Genomic DNA, 18,000 nt, shown 5'->3' with positions numbered 1-18,000 from the left:
GAGCCTGCTTCCTCCTCTCTCTCTCTCTCTCTCTCTCTACTTGTGATCTCTCTCTGTCAAATAAATAAAATCTTAAAAAAAAAAAAAAGATGTGGCATACATATCTACAATGGAATACTATGCAGCCATCAAAAGAAATGAAATCTTGCCATTTGCAATGATGTGGGTGGAACTAGAGGGTATTATGCTAAGCAAAGTAAGTCAGTCAGAGATAGACAATTATCATATGATCTCTCTGATAGGAGGAACTTGAGACACAGGGCAGGGAGTCATGGGGGGTAGGGAGTCAAAAATGAAACAAGATGGGACCAGGGAGGGAGACAAACCATAAAAGACTCTTAATCTCAGGAAACAGACTGAGGGTTGCTGAGGGGGTGGGGGGGGTATGGACATTGGGGAGGGTATGTGCTATGGTGAGTGCTGCGAATTGTGTAAGACTAATGATTCACAGACCTGTACCCCTGAAGCAAATAATACATCATATGTTCATTAAAAAAATCTTGGACTTGTTCTATTATCACAGTTAATTGATATATAGGCTGAAAAAACCCATTTGATAAATACTTCTTTCATTTTGTTTTCTTTGCTCTATAATATGTAAATATAAAAGTATAGAGTGCATCTTCTAAAAAGTCAAGTTTCCATTGATTACTTGGATAATTTTTTCACAACAGAAATTCCAAAGCTTCATGTTATTTATTCTTATCAATGCCTAAGTCAACTGGTTAGTAAAAAATCATGGCAAATGTTATTAAGTGAAAAATACAGTCAATACAGTCTTCATTACACACCTCCCTCATTCATACATCCTTACCTGTGTTTCTGCACTGCTTAATGAATGAAGATCCAAGGATGGGTCTGTTTTGAGTTCAGGTTCAGGAGCTGCAATTGGGGCTTTTAAAATGATCTCTTCATCAAGACTGGTTCCAAATTCTATCTCTTTCTGACCTCCTTCACATTTCTCTTTAGCTGACTCTACGTCTTTGCCTTCTTCCTCAGAAACCTGAGACTTAGGCCTTTTGAGAAATGAGGAGAACAGTCGTGACAGGCCCCTATTTTCTGATGTCCGCTCCTTGTTCTTGGTTAAGTCTTCATGTGTAGGAGTATCTCCATTAGATGTTTTCAGCTTCTGCTCACACTGATTATCTCCCTCAGCTGCCTCCTGAGAAGCCTCCTCAAGCTGAGTTTCTTGTTGGCCTGAATTTGTGGCTCCCTCACCTTCTTCCTTCTGTTGTTGGTGCTGCGAATTTTCAGCTTCAGCCACTAAACTCTTCTCTGTTGTCATGATGTTGCTATTAAAAAGAGAGGAGAACTCTTACAATCAAAACTGATTACTGTAGGCAAAACCCTAAATCATGTCAAGTGTGCCAAAATTAATATATTTAGGTATTGAATCACCCACAGACAGGACTCCAGTCCATTAAGCATGAGACCTTCAAATAAAGTACAAAAATATCTCACCTATACATCCCGAATAAATTATTAATGCTGTCACTTGCTAAATATATGCACATGGAGAAATTACCTTACCCCTGAGGCCAACTTAGTGAAATGCATATTTCAAATTCAATGCTCTGACTGTATATAGCAAATACCCTTTTATCTTTCCTAAAAAGATCTTATGCTTTTTAGCATGCTTTGAGGGTATCAATCTAATAAAGGTGCAAAGTTTGCAGGAATTATTCTTGCAAACATCTCTATATTCCAAGAAATTATGAGATTAAAAGGTCCCCAACTCTTTATTGTTCTTTTTCTTTATATTTCTTAAAATGCATAGACTTCTCTACTAAGAACAGCAAATGAGAATTCTGATCATTTATCAGAAAACAATGACAAGTATCTGATTAAAATAATCATCAAAAAATCCTTACATTTTCAAGTTATAATACTAAATTACAGTCTCTTGCAGAAGTATCCTTCTTTAAGTTCCTTAAGACCTTTTTTCCTTCTGAATAATATGACTTCCCATGGTCAGCATTTTTAAGAATAGACAGTAAAATTATTACGATAGAGAAAAATGGAAAAATAACAGAAAAATAAAGAAACAAAATGGAGAAGAGAGATTTAGGAGTGCCTGGCCACATCAGGGATGGGCTCAGTCTGTTAAGCATCTACCTTTGGCAGAGGTCTTGATCCCAGGCTCCTGGGATTGAACCCCACATTGGGCTCCCTCATCAGTGGGGAGTCTGCCTCTCCCTCTACTCCCAGCTTGTTCTCTCTCTTGCTATCTCTGTCTCTCTCTCAAATAAATAAATAAAATCTTAAAAAGAAAATAAAGTTTAGAGAAGACAGATTTAGAAAGCAAATGCTGAGTGCAAAGGGAGAAGGCAGGCATGCTACAGAGCTCACATATTTCAAAACTGTTGGTTTCTAGCCTCTTGATCTCAAAATCCCAACATTATTAGTCAGGTCTCACAATCATAGCCAAAGAACATTGTCACATCTAGTTTACTAAAGAATTACCAGGGGCACCTGGGAGGCTAAGTTGGTTAAGCGTCTCACTTCAACTCAGATCATGATCTCAGGGTCCTGGGATCAAGCCCCAGAGTTGGGCTCTGTGCTCATCATGGAGTCTGCTTGTCCCTCTCCCTCTGCTCCTCCCCTTGCTCATGTTCTCTCTCTCTCTCTAAAATAAATACATAAAATCTTAAAGAAGAAGAAGGAGGAGGAGGAGGAGGACAACCAACACACAAGTAACTTCTGTGACACCAGGAAATAAAGTTGACTATTAATGATCTTACACTTTGATTCACTCCTATACTTAAAAGCACTCCACTCAAAAAGTAGCATTTACATTCTCTTCACATCTGCTTCACGTTATTTAGATGAAGTAATTTTATTTGAATGTTCACAATCCAAATTAATGAGCTATATTTAGCTCATTACTTTCTCAGGCTCTTCGCACTTGCTGTACTCTCTACCTATGATGCATTTCTCCTGGCAATTACTTTAAGCAATAAAAATATGAAAATATTTTAAGCAATAAAAAATTCAAAGCAGGGGCGCCTGGGTGGCTCAGTGGTTAAAGCCTCTGCCTTCGGCTCGGGTCATGGTCCCGGGGTCCTGGGATCGAGCCTCACGTCAGGCTCTCTGCTGAGCAAGGAGCCTGCCTCCTCCTCCTCTCTCTCTCTGCCTGCCTCTCTGCCTACTTGTGATCTGTCTGTCAAATAAATAAAAATCTTCAAAAAAAAAAAAATTCAAAGCACATTTTCTATTCTCATTTACTAAGTCACAAAAATTACTCTGTGCTAATAAAATATGCAGTTCAGTGTTTATAAACACTACTTAAAACATTTACCAACAAATCTACATTCTGTTTGTTACCTGAGTGAGTTACATTTGTACTTAAATAAAAGAAATAAAATTGTCATCAGTTCCTCCTCATATTAGGAGTAGGCAACTGACTTTTCTAAAAAGTCTTCTTCTTTAATCTCTAAGTAATCAAACCACCAGAAAGAAAAGCCGGATATCAAACTACTATTTATTCTAGAAGAGTAATGATTTGATTTGATAGCATCAGTTTACTTCATACTTCCTTTCCAAAAATAAAGAGAGGACAGGATGAAAACTTAGCATTATTAACCAGATACGACTTTATCATTCACCCTATGGAAAAGGTTCTGAAACCACTTCTGTATTAAAATCTTCCCATATGACAGATTTTGCAGCAAGGTCTCTCATAAAGACCCATTTTTAAAAATTACAAGTCTTTTGTGAAAGTTTTAGCAGATATGAAAACCACTTATGCCCCACTTCAAACAGTCTTTTATTTGCATCCTTCTGTAAACCAAGAGTATTTACCTATTCCTGTGTTTTATAATTTTTTCGTAGAGTTTTAAAAATAGAAAAGATCCTCCAAGGATATTCCTATAATTGCTTTCACATGAAAGGGAGTCTCTAAGAAAGTAGCTGAATGAGTAAAAGTACTCAATTGTTTAAAAAAAAAATACACACAGATGGTAACAATCTCTATGCTATATATGGACATGTTAAATTTTAATGTGTATCGAATCACCTAGGAATCTTGATTCTGATTCAGCAAGTCTGGAATGGAGCCTGAGATTCCGCATTTCTAACAAGCTCCCAGATGTTACCAGGGTTACTGGCCCAATGACCACTCTTTGAGTAGCAAGACATAAAAAAAAAAAAAAAAAAAACCACTATTACTTTTGGAATGTACTCAAAATGCCTAACAAATAAAGATAGCAAAAAGCTACTTTTAGAAAGTAGACTATGAACAGTGAAAAATACTTGACACAAAGAAATGCCCACTGAATTAATGAGTGAAGCAAAGAAGGCAACACGTTGTTAAACACAGAAGCTGAACCACTAACATGTTTCAGAATTCTTTTTGTTGCTTAATCAAAAGGCAATTGAAAATTTTAACTAGAGCTATGGCAATTCCAAATTGTCCAAGTAGTCATTACACTTGCCCAGAGTCAGTGTTCTTGGTATCTCCACTGGTATGATCTCTTTGACACATTTAGGAATGAATGATCAAGACATATGAATGAAGTGAGTCAACAAGTTTATACCTTATGCTATGTTCACAAGTGTGGCTGTCGTCTGTCCCAATACATTGCCATTACAATATCATCAACTGAATCCCTTATGCTGTGTCTTTTACTCCTGTGACTTATTTATTCCGTAATTGGAAGCCTGTATCTCCCACTCCCCTTCACCCATTTTGCCCAACCCTCTAACCTCCTCCCCTCTGACAACTGTTAGTTTGTTCTCTGCAATTATAGGCTTATAGGTCTGATTCTGCTCGTTGTTTGTTTATTCATTCACTGTTGTTTTGTTATTGTTTTAGATTCCACTTATGAATGGAATCATGTGGTATTTGTGTTTCCCAGTCTGACTTATTTCACTTCACATAATACTCTCTAACTCCACCCACGCTGTCATGAATGGCCAACTCACCCTTTTTATGGCTGTGTAATATTCCATTATATATAGCTACCACATATTCCTTATCCATTTCTCCACTGATGGACATTTAGGTTGCTTCCATATCTTGGTTATTGTAAACAACGGTGCAATAAACATAGGAGTATATATATCTTTTCATATTAATATTTTCATTTCCCTTGGGTAAACACTCAATAGTGGAATTATTATATAACATTGTATGTTAACTGTAATCAAATTTTTAAAAAATTAGCTACCAAGACACTATCAAATCACCACATTTTAACTCTCTGTATAGCGCTTATAGTCTAAAATTACCTTGCTTATTTATTTTTCTTTTTTCCTTTTTTGAATTGTCTGCCCTCCATAACAGAATGTACAGCACAAGAGGACAGCATCTCTGTCTTATTTAGCAGAAACTCACAAATATGTAGATGTGTCTGATTAAATATTAGTTGCTCAATAAATATTTTTAAATAAAAAAGACATGATTAAAGAATCAGAGAATAACATCTATCAGTGCAAAACTGACACATTCTACCATATAACTGGACATGTGTGAAAAACTGAACATAAGTAAAAAATGGATTCGAGCACAACATAAGGAACAGGCATACAAGCAGAATGACAAAAGAATTCTACTGGAAGGAACATACTGAAACCAACTTTGGGTAATATCATATATTCAATGCAGGAAAACAATCAAGAAATCAGACAATGTAGTTAGTATTCAGCAATGATGCTACAATTCAGAGTATGCAAGGAAAAATAAAAATAATTTATTAAGTAAAGTTTTCATGCATGTTCTTTACAGCCATGTACACATGGGTAGCAACACTGTTTAGTAAGCCCCACAAAAGCAAAGGGGAGTGGGGTTAGAGAGAATATTAAATGCAAACAATAAACCAGGCAACTATCTCCACTTAGCTCTAAGGCTGGTCAGAATTAAGCAAAAACTAAACAGCAGAAAGAAAATATTCTATGGACCATTTACTAAAAGCTCAAATAAACTCACCCTGACAAATCTATTATACCTGCAGCCAAGTTCTTCCTGTTACAAATGATAAGATGGGTAACCAGAGGAAAAGATATAAAGAAACCAAGCAGCAAAGACAGGATAAATGCTCTACAAACAGGCCCTTCCTGTTTGCAGTAAATGATATCCCTTTCATTCTGGATACAAAATCCAAAAGGAGGTATCTATTTACTTAATGTCAGAAAGAAGCCTTTTGATTAAAAAAAAAAAAATCAGCACTTTAGATAAAGCAATGAGTTCCCATTCGATCTTAATCCTAATCTTTCAAACCCTTGGAATTACACCCCATTTGGTATAAAACAAGATAAACTTGTTTTAACAGTGTGCATCTGTTGACTTCAGGCAAATCAGATCTTTAAAAATATGATACTGAGCAGATCTGTAAGGGCCAGACAATATCTTTCTTCTCTTTTGTACCTCTCTCTAACATTAGTACAGTCAGTACTCCATTAATGCTTCTTGGGTGAACAACTTTGAAAAAAACACTACGGTTTGGCACCACTAAGAAAATTCCTTAGGATCACCATTTATGGATGAAGTGTAATGATTTAGGTATTAGTAATACTCTTCAAGTTAGCTCTGTGAACATCTATCAAGGTTTACTGAGTATTAATCATGTTTAAGGTTTGGGTTTAGCAAATGAAAAGGGACCCAAGAAGAATAATACACAATTCTTAGAGACAAGTTTGAGTTATGCCACTTTGCTTATTTATTTATTTATTTATTTTTTTAAAAGATTTTATTTATTTATTTGTCAGAGAGAGAGAGGGAGAGAGAGCAAGCACAGGCAGACAGAATGGCAGGCAGAGGCAGAGGGAGAAGCAGGCTCCCTGCTGAGCAAGGAGCCCGATGTGGGACTCGATCCCAGGATGCTGGGATCATGACCTGAGCCGAAGGCAGCTGCTTAACCAACTGAGCCACCCAGGCGTCCCCACTTTGTTTATTTAAAAAAGACCTACATGAGTACAGATCTTCCTGCACTTATGATGCAGTTATGCCCTGATAAGCCCATAGTAAACTGAAAATGTTGTAAGTTGAGAGTGCACTTAATACACTTAACCCAGAGAACATCATAGTTTAGCCTACCTTGCATGTGCTCAGAACACTTACATCAGCCTACAGTTAGGCAACATCATCTAACACAAAGCATTATAAAGTGTTAAATATCTCACGTAATTTACTGAATACTGTACTGAAAGTGAAAAACTGGTTGTAGAATGGTTTTAAGTGCATTGGTTGTTTACCCTCATGCTTGCATGACTGACTGTGAACTGTGGCTCACTGCTGCTACTTCTAAAGATCACAAAAGAGTATGGTATTACATACCAGCATCCCAGGAAAATAGCAAAATTCAAAATTCAAAGTACAGTTTTTACAATATGCATAATAGCTTTTGTACTGTTGTAAAGTCAGAAAAATTGTAAATCAAACCATCGTAAGCTGGGGGCCATCTATGCCTGTTTTCACTAACTGAAAGAAGTCTGAAAAGGATTTGCACTTTTACGAAAGAAGTGGAAAGCAAAAATGGCATTCAGCATTTGTTTGTGGTTTTTTCTTTCTTTTTCTGGAGAAGGGAGGCCATTAATTTATTAATTTCTCTCTCTCTTTTTTTTTTTTTTTAAAGATTTTATTTATTTATTTGTCAGAGAGAGAGAGGGAGAGAGAGCAAGCACAGGCAGACAGAATGGCAGGCAGAGGCAGAGGGAGAAGCAGGCTCCCCGATGAGCAAGGAGCCCGATGTGGGACTCGATCCCAGGACGCTGGGATCATGACCTGAGCCGAAGGCAGCTGCTTAACCAACTGAGCCACCCAGGCGTCCCATAGCTACTATATTTTTTATAGGCTGTGACCTATTTATTTCTCTAAGGCTCAGGTTCATCACTTATAAAATGACATACTATTTTTTTTTTTAAGATTTTATTTATTTATTTGTCAGAGAGAGAGAAAGAGAGAGAGCAAGCACAGGCAGACAGAATGGCAGGCAGAGGCAGAGGGAGAAGCAGGCTCCCCGATGAGCAAGGAGCCCGATGTGGGACTCGATCCCAGGACGCTGGGATCATGACCTGAGCCGAAGGCAGCTGCTTAACCAACTGAGCCACCCAGGTGTCCCTCTCTCTCTTTTTTTTTTTTTTTTTTTTTTTTTTTTTTAAGCAGCTTAGCGTGGAGCCCAACATGGGGCTTCAAATCACAACCCTGAGATCAAGACTGAGCTGAGATCAAGAGTCAGATGCTTAACCAATGGAGCCATCCAGGCGCCCCCGGCATGTCTTTTGCAGGAAGCCAATACAGAGGCAGCACACGCCCTAAGCTGCGGCGATAGGATGGCACCACCAAGCTGCTTCCCAGGAACTACACTCAGCATCTTAGCATCAGGTCACGATAGTTTTGAACTGTGTCTATAAGCATCTGTGCTTTGTCTCAACTTACTTTCTGTATCTATTAGCAAGATGTGTCCTAAGATATCAGAAAAGCTTTAAGAGTGGTATTATGCTTAGCAAAATAAGTCAGTCAGAGAAGGGCCATTATCATATCAGCTCTCTGATATGAGGAATTTGAGAGGCAGGGTGGGAGGTTTTGGGGGGGAGGGAGAGAAAAAATGAAACAAGATGGGACCAGGGAGGGAGACAAACCGTAAGAGACTCTTAATCTCAGGAAACAAACTGAGGATTGCTGGCTGGGGTGGGAGGGATAGGCTGGCTGGGTGATGGACGTTGGGGAGGGTAGTTGCTATGGTGAGTGCTGCAAGTTGTGTAAGACTGATGATTCACAGACCTGTACCGCTGAAGGAAATAATACATTATATATTAATAAAATTTTTTTAATATATTTTATTTATTTGAGAAAGAAAGAGCACACACAAGCAGGGGAGAGGGGCAAAGGGAGAGGGTGAAGTAGGCTCCCTGCTCAGTAGGGGGCCCAATGCAGGGCTCTATCCCAGGACCCTGGGATCATGACCTGAGCCGAAGGCAGACATTTAACCCACTGAGCCACCCAGGCACACCTAAAGAAATAACTTTCAATTAGAGTGATCACAAAAGGCCATGTGGAAAAGGTGGTTTGCTTTGTTTTTTTAAGTAGGATCCTTAAGTAGGCATGAAGCCCAACACAGGACTCAAACTCATGACTATGAGATCAAGACCTAAGCAGAGATCAAGAGTCAGACACTTAACCAACTGAGCCACGCAGGCCACAGAAAAGATGGTTTTTAAGTTACGCTTTGAAGGGTGAGTATAAGGTGTCAACAGAAAGAAACTTGAAGTGCCAAGGGCAAATGGAACTGCAGACAAGGGAATTGGCATGACTAAGAATACTGTAACTACTCAGGAACTAGTAAGTAGTCCCGACTGGTTGGAATAGGGCTACAAAAGGGAAGTAGAAGGAAGTAGGGTTAGAATAGAGTTACCACTGAAAATTAATTCTAACAGAAATAATAGTAGATAATGTTTACTGAGTAGCTACTAAATACCACCCACTATCCTACATACTTTACCGTGTTATATTACAATTACTCCATAAGGTAGGTGTTTTCATTTCCCATAAAAATAAACAGGTTCTGGAAGGTTTAAAAATAAGCCTTTTAAAAATAAAAAAAAAGGTTTTAAAATAAAACTATTAATACACAACAGGGTAGTGATTCTATTGTAAATTCCCAGAATAGTATCTGTCTTTCTAAAACTTAGTACTGTAGATACTTCTACCTCACTGTTCTCTGCTCAAGAAACTTCTATCTGTTAACTTATGGACAGGCTAGGGGTACCTGGGTGGCTCAGTCGGTTAAGCAACTGCCTTCAGCTCAGGTCATGATCCTGGAGTCCTGGGATCGAGTCCCACATTGGGCTCCTGTCTCCATGGGGAGTCTGCCTCTCCCTCTGACCTTCTCCTCGCTCACGCTCTCTCTGTCTCTCTCTCAAATAAATAAATAAAATATTAAAAAAATTTTATGGACAGGCTGTTCAATCTGGCCAAGACCTCCTCCGTTCCCGCCAGTTTCAGTCCACCATTCATGTACCTCTTTCTCTTTCCGTAGAGTGTATGTGAACAGGGAATGGGGAGAAAGTGAAAGAAAAGGAAAGACAGATTATGAAAGACGTGAAAAACATGTTTTAATAGCTCAGACATTAGGGGCACCTGGCTGGCTCAGTTGGTTAAGGGCTGCCTTCAGCTCAGGTCATGATCTAGGGTTCTGGGATTGAGCCCATTTCAAACACCCCCCCAAAAAGGCCCCTGCAAAGGTCCCTACATTGGGCTCCAAGCTCAGTGGGGAGTCTGCTTCTCCCTCTCCTTCTGCCACTCCCCACCACTCATGCTCTTTTTCTGTCAAATAAAAAAATAAAATCTTAAAAAAAAATAGTTCAGACTTTATCCTGAAGGCAGTGGAGAACTACTGCAGGTTTTTAAGCAGGGAAGTAGGTAAACAAAGTAGAAGCAGGAGAGGTTAGAGTCAGAGAGAAACTCAACACATGATTGGGTAAATTCAGGTTATCAGGGAATAATTCACAATGGGGATCCCTAGGGAAGCTGAAACTAATACAGGACAGAGAAACTTGAAAAGCCTTGCAACCAAAGCTTAAGAACTACCATTCCCCTTAGTTTTTCTAGCTGATTTCATTAGCATGCTTCTCATTAACCCAGGCAGTCTCCTGTCTCATTCTGAGGCATTTTTATAACACACCTTCCTTGACCCACTCTGATAAATGGCTTAATGAAAGAGATATAGCAATAGAACCAAAACAGAAGAGACAAAGAGGGGTGGCTATCTCATAAGCATCTCAATACAACATGTCCAAAATTAAACTCTTGGTTCTCTCTTTCTCCCATCCACAGTGAAGAGCTGAATCCTACCATCGAGTAGCTCAAACCAGAAAATGAAGCACAGTCCTTGTGTCAGCCTTGTCCATTTCCCTTCCCAGTCTAATCCACCTGTTATTCTGTAGTCTACCTCCAAAATCTATTTAGAATCGGTCCATTTTTCTCCTTCTATACTGCTACCATGTGTGTGCAAGGTTCCTTCACTTCTCACCTGAATTATAGCCCCTTGAATGATCTCTATGACCTCATTTTGTTCCACTTTCCTCCTGTCCTCTATATTCTAGTCACACTAGCCAAGCGCTTTCCTGACTTAAGACATCTGTGCATGCAATTTCCTTAGACTGGAAGACACCCTCCCCCCTGAAAAATGCCCAGTGTCTTCACCAGACTTTAAGTTTAATTGAAGTTTCAGCTTGAATAATTCCTCCTCAAAACAACCTTCCTTGACTGCTCTAATATCTACAAAGTCTCCCTATAAGTCCTTCTCCAATTCTCTATCCCAGAACCTACTTGTTTCCTTCACAGACTCTCTCAATGGATAAGAACATACTGGACATTTACTGCTTAATGTCTGTCTTCCCCACTCCCACCACCACCAGCTACACTGTAATACCAATGACAAGAGGGCTATTTTCTCTCCCATAGTATACCTAGTACCTAGCATAGAACTTGTGCTACCCAGCAGAGAACTTAACACTTAGCATAAAATTTGTGCTACCTAGGGGCACCTGGGTGGCTCAGTGGGTTAAAGCCTCTGCCTTCAGCTCAGGTCATGATCCCGGGGTCCTGGGATCGAGCACCACATCGGGCTCTCTGCTCAGCAGGGAGCCTGCCTCCCCCTCTCTCTCTCTGCCTGTCTCTCTGCCTACTTGTGATCTCTGTCTGTCAAATAAATAAACAAAATCTTAAAAAAAAAAAAAAAAGAATTTGTGCAGGACAGAGGTTATCCAATTTGACAATAGTTCATAAGAAAAGGATGTTAAGGTCTTGACTGAACGTGCTCCAACAGAAAAAAATTCTAAAATAGCTAATAAACTTCAGCTGCATTTCTAGATTTACAGTGACCAGAGTACTCATTTAACTCCTCAACATATATTTTTTGAAAACATTACCAGGTTCTGGGCCATATGGTTAAGTTGTGGGGCTACAACAGTGAGAGATACAAACATAGTTACTGACATCCTGAGCTTCACTCTCCATGCAGAAGACCATGGAAGGTAACAATCCCTTACTTATCACTATTTATATTACATCTTTAATCTTACACTCAAATCTGGACAGTTTATTTTTCTAAAAACCAGAATCTGTTGAGAAGAGATAGAAGATAATGATGGAATTTGAAACCATGTCATCGGGTAAATAATTGAAAGATAGTGGAATGGTTGGGAAGCCTGGCTGGCTCAGTCAGTAGGACGTGTGACTCTTGATCTTGGAGTCATAAGTTCAAGCCCCACACTGGATACAGAGTTTACGTTAAAATATACATATGTATTGGGATGCTTAACCTAGAAAAAGAGAATAGAAAGTAGGGAAGTGATTGTTGCTCTCATGAACTTCCAGAGCTGCCAAATTCCATGTGATTTCTAATAACAGAACTCAGACTAATCTGTGGAAATTACAAAGTTTTCATCTCAGTGAAGTAAAAGGAATAAATTTCTAATAATTAGAGTTATCAATCATTAAATGAGCTGCTTAGGAATAGTGAGCCTATTATCACTGAAAATATTCCATGAGAAGATGAATGACCATCTATTATGGATGCCAGAGAAAAGGTTCTTCCATAATGCGAGTCCTTACATTAACTGACCTCTACGGTTCCACCCAATGCTAAGATTTTACAGCTAGGAAGGAAGGTAAGGAAAAAAACAAAAGGGACATTAGAATAGTGATGTAACTGGGTTATTTTTAAATGGCTACATTATAAAGTCAGAGTTACGATTTGGGTTAGAAGGGGAAAAAAACAAAAATAAAGGATAAAAGGCCCATTTGCTTCTCTAATCAGACAGCAGAATCCAACAGTATTCTTGCCAACTGAAAGAAAAAACAATTCAAGTATTCAAGTTTCAAAAAATATGCAGAAAATAGTTTCCCAATAAAAATCGATCCATTCAAGACCACCAGGTGGTATCTCTCCTTGATAACTCATTTAAGTATACTAATTAGCACTTCTAGAAAAAGGAATAACCACCTATTTCATTTTCAGATAAAAATGGCAATTTAAAATACACAAAATAAGTTTCTTTGTGAATCTCCCTCCATCTTCCTGAAATTACTTTGACCTTAAACTACTCCTTATGTAGACTTTTTTTTTTAATTTTTTAAAGATTTTTATTTTATTTATTTGACAGAGATCACAAGTAAGCAGAGAGACAGGCAAAAAGAGAGAAGGAAGCAGGCTCCCTGCTGAGCAGAAAGCCTGATGAGGTGCTCGATCCCAGGACCCTGAAATCATGACCTGAGCCGAAGGCAGAGGCTTTAACCCACTGAGCCACCCAGGCGCCCCCTTATTTAGACTTTTAAAGAATACTTGCCATAATGAGTGAGTCAGAAATGTTACTCAGCATGAACATGGTCTTTTCAACAACTTAATTTTTAATTTAAGAAATTTCTGTGATGACTAACACCATTGAACCAACTCATTCAAAGACATTTTCAAATAAACAAATTTACTCATCTCCTTCTAAGAAGACCAAAGAAGTGCTCTTCACTTCTCCATAGAATTCAAACTCATACTTAGATGATGTCTAGACATATTTTCCAAGTATACCACCTAGGCCCTCCCAAAAGGATACACCACTTCCATGATTACTGGGCATCACTAAGAAACTGGTTCTTTCCCAAAGAACTGAGTTTTACATCCTTTGGGTATCAAATATGTCAGGTTAGCCATTCTGAATGGAAATCTTTATAAGGTGGATGTGCTTCCTTGTTTCATCTAAATAATCTACAGAACAAAATTAAACCTTTACTGATTTAGTCATCATCATGAACCTCAATTACTATGCAGTGTTAATGCCCTCAGTGTTAATGTCCTCAAGTCTGTGGGGATGGTGAGCTCTGCCACAAGAATACATGAGCATTGAGGGTTTTTATTTTTGTATCTGCCATTAATAGTTTTCCTATTCATTTATTTGCAGAATTAACCCAGATTTCCTGCAGACAAGTAGCTTCCAGCATCTCTTCTTCTAATCTGCTATTTGCTAATCTACCACTCACGAGGAAACTAAAGAGTCAAGTATATTAAATCATGTCTAAGACAAGAATAAGAGGGCACCTGGGTGGCTCAATGGGTTAAAGCCTCTGCCATCAGCTTAGGTCATGATCCCGGGGTCCTGGGATCGAGCACCACATCGGGCTCTCTGCTCGGCAGGGAGCCTGCCTCCCCCTCTCTCTCTCTGCCTGCCTCTCTGCCTACTTGTGATTTCTGTCTGTCAAATAAATAAATAAAATCTTTTTTAAAAAATAAATAAAAATAAATAAAACAAGAATAACTGTTAAGGAAGAATAAAACTAATGCTTCCTATTGCTGGAATAACTTCAGCACATGTACCTTAGGAAATATATTTTGGCCCTTCAAATGCCATATATGCCTACTATGAGGTTCCCATTATACTGTGACTATTAAGTAGAGGCTGTGAATAAACTATACCAATACAAAGACCACTATCTGTTTTTTTTTAAGATAGTTTTTATTTATTTGACAGAGAGAGAGAGGGGTCACAAGTAGTCAGAGAGGCAGGTAGAGAGAGAGGGAAAGCAGGCTCTCTGTTGAGCTGACAGCCGATGCAGGGCTCGATCCCAGGACCCTGGGATCATGACCTGAACCGAAGGCAGAGGCTTTAACCCACTGAGCCACCCAGGTGCCCCTCTTTCTTATAAGTAGAGACCAAAAGTCTTTAATGTTGTTATTTATATAAGGTGTTGTATTCATATAAACTCTTCTAGAAAACAAAAAAAGTAACAGTTTAGCCTGAAAGTATAACAGAAAGGAAGAACTTCTTAAAAGCTCAAAAATCTCAAGGTAAATACACAGAAAACCTGAAAACTTCTAGCTACAAAGTGGTTTTACCTAAAACTTACAGAACGTTTCTTACATTTATTTTCATTTTATCATCTTAGAGCCAATCTAATCTAACAATACTTAACTAATTTTCTAAACTCAAGAAATTCTCTAAGATTTCTTATGTGGGTAAAATTTCACTTTGACCCAAAGACTACAGTAAATTAACTGAACATCAAATATCATCTGATTAGTGCGTTAGTATGAATCAGAAACTTGCACTGGATCATGGCTTGTTTGGGCAAATGTTCTAAGATTGGAACAGATGCTATGGTTGTCTCCCACCACTGATAATGTGAAAAATATACTAGAGACTACCAGAAGGTAAAATGCTTCCTTACAGTTTTAACACTGGCACAGAAACAAGATTTCATAACAATGGAGTATTTCAGAGAGATGGGAGGAAGGATGGGTGAAATAGGTGATGGGGATTAAGGGGTGCACTTGTGATGAGCGGCAGGTGATGTATGAAAGTGTTGAATCACTGTATTGTACATCTGAAACTAATATTACATTGTTAACTAATTGGAATTTAAATAAAAACTTAATTTTTAAATTAAAAAATTAAAAATATATAAATATTCTACAGCTGTAAATCCATAGAGGTTGATTTGTTGTCAAATGAAGAATGAATGCCAAAAAAAAAAAAAAAAGAATGAATGCCTTTTGTCTAAACAACATACAGAAGTACATGTTTTCATAATAACAAAAGTCCAATAAACTCCTTCATCTCTAAAAGTAATAATAATAATAATAATAATGGTAGAGTATTTAATAATAATGGTAATTTCAGACAACCCATTATTTGCTAAAAGAATTCAGTGAAAGTACTGACTAAGCTTGATGACATTTCTCTCTCAAAAGAGAAGGGCCCTATTATTGTGTACTTAATTCTGAGCAATAAAGAATAATTTGTTGCTAATATGATCATATCAGGAAGCTTGGCAGAAAATAGCAATTTCACAAAGGTTTTTTTGTCAAAATTTATTTATTTATTTAAGAGAGAGAGAGAGAGAGAAAGAGAATGTGGGGAGCAGAGGAAGAGAGAATCTTAAGCCAATTCTGCACTGAGCATGGATCCTGTTGCAGGGCTCAATCTCATAACCCTGAGATCATGACCTGAGCCAAAACCAAGAGCTGGATGCTTAATTGACTGTGTCACCCAGGCACCCTTCACAAAGTTTTTATACTGAGAAAAGAGGTATGTCAGTCAAATGTGTAAGCTTACAAATATATAGTTTGTAAGGACAAGGCAATTCTAGAAAGTGAGGTTCATTCACTATAGTCACAAATGTATATTAAGTGCCAGGTTCTTTTCCAGGCCCTAGGGATATGGCAATGAAATTGTCTTTATACAATCAGAAACTTTTAGAAAAACAAGAAGAAAGTATTAAAGACACAGCCATGAACAGCATGGAGATTATGGGGATATATGTACAATAATGAAGTTTTTAAAAATAGCATTACAAAGGAATACTTATAAAAATAATGGCCAAAAGGTTAAGGCCACTAAAGGACAGAGCTTAAGAAAGAAAGAAGGAAAGAAAGAAAGAAAGAAAGACCTTCTAAAAATGGCAAGAAAGAGTGGGAAGGAGGGAGAAAGAAAGGAAAGTCAAAGTCAAACTACAGCTTGAAAAAAAGAGAAACTGAATTGTGTTGACATGTGTCAGAGTCAGAATTACCTACATTCTTTATTTTTTTTTTTAACCTATGTTCTTTAAAACCAAACAACATAAAAGAAGAACTTACAGTCAAACACAGTTTAGGCTAGTATAAGTAACCTTATACAAATGTGTTTCGGTAGGGGCACCTAATTGGCTCAGCTGGTTAAGCATCTGCCTTTGGCTCAGGTCATGATCCGAGGGTCCTAGGACAGAGCCCCACATCGGGCTCTCTGCTCTGAGGGGACCCTGCTTCTCCCTCTCCCTCTGTCTGCCACTCCCTCTGCTTATGTTCTGTCAAATAAATAAATAAATATCTTCTTAGAAAGAAAAATGTGTTTTGTTCTCCAGTCCTAGAAAAGGTGTACTTCCAGTTTCAGAAGTAACTTGCAGGGTGACTGGGTGGCTCAGTTGGTTGAGCAGCTGCCTTAAGCTCAGGTCATGATCCTGGAGTTCTGGGATCGAGTCCTGCATAGGGCTCCCTGCTCAGCAGGGGGTCTGCTTCTCCCTCTGACTTTCCCCCCTGTAATGCTCACTCTCTCTCATTCTCTCTCTCTCTCTCTCTCTCTCAAATAAATAAATAAAATCTTTTTTTTTTAAATGGAAGTAACTTGCAAATTTAATTTCATATTGACTAATATACCATGGGTCCATACCAAATTCAAAACTATCTCAAGCTGGAGAGACCAAAACCAACAAGGTAGCATTTTAAAGAAATGTAAGGTTTCTGCATTGAGGTTTGAAAAGTAATTACAAAGAAAAAAAAAAGTGTAAAAAATGCTCATCAATCAGAGAACAGATGAATAAATTAACTATGAATTAATAGGATGGAAACTATAGCAGCGAAAATGACCTAGAACTACACATATCAACATAGATGAATCTCACAGGTGATGAAAAAAGCAGACTAAAGTATTACATATTTCATGTAATACTGTTCATACAAAATGAAAAACAAGCAATACAATTATATATATATATAAATTAGAAATAGGAATACTAACTAGACTTAGACTCTAATTAGACTTAGAAATACATATGTAATGAAAGTATAAAGAAAGGCATAATCTCAAAATTTAGAATAGTGGTTACCTCCAAAGATAGGGAGGGAAATGAGATTGGAGAAGTACTAGAAGGACTCTCAGCTCTATCAGTTCAGTTTTGTAAATTGGGTAATGTTTATCTTTTTCTGTTCCTTAAATATTTTATAATTTTAAAGAATTACATAATTATATTATGAGGAAGACTTAACTTGGTAACATTATTTTTCAAAGATTCATGTGAGCCAAAACTGCAATGTGGTTTCTAAAAAGATAACATAATCTTAATAGAAAGTGTGGTATCCAGATGATAGGAAATAACTGAGCCACTGTATTCTTTCTAGTTAACCACAGAACAGTGTTTCATTCTGAGCACTACGTTTTATGCAGGACATTCACAAAACAGTATATTCAATGACTAAAATGATCTAGTCTCTAGACTCCTAGAGTCTAGACCATGACCTCAGATAATCCATCAAAAGA

The 18,000-nt window shown here is 37.9% G+C and overlaps 1 protein-coding gene across 3 annotated transcripts in view; it reads right to left on the bottom strand.

Moving 5' to 3' along the window:
- The window catches only part of LOC111142876 (erythrocyte membrane protein band 4.1), a 176,118-nt gene that overhangs the window by 104,493 nt on the left and 53,625 nt on the right, over window positions 1–18,000 (bottom strand). For all 3 annotated transcript variants that reach the window (XM_022496257.1, XM_022496258.1, XM_022496259.1), the window contains exon 2: window positions 815–1,292. In XM_022496257.1, coding sequence (XP_022351965.1) covers window positions 815–1,285 — 471 coding nt within the window. In that variant the 5' untranslated portion in view covers window positions 1,286–1,292. The remainder of the gene's footprint in view (window positions 1–814; window positions 1,293–18,000) is intronic.

Source organism: Enhydra lutris, unplaced genomic scaffold (genome assembly GCF_002288905.1).
Source record: "Enhydra lutris kenyoni isolate GAN:26980312 unplaced genomic scaffold, ASM228890v2 scaffoldscaffold9, whole genome shotgun sequence".
Classification (NCBI taxonomy): Eukaryota; Metazoa; Chordata; class Mammalia; order Carnivora; family Mustelidae; genus Enhydra; species Enhydra lutris.
Note: the sequence above shows the minus strand (reverse complement) of the source record. Positions and strands in the feature narration are given on the sequence as shown.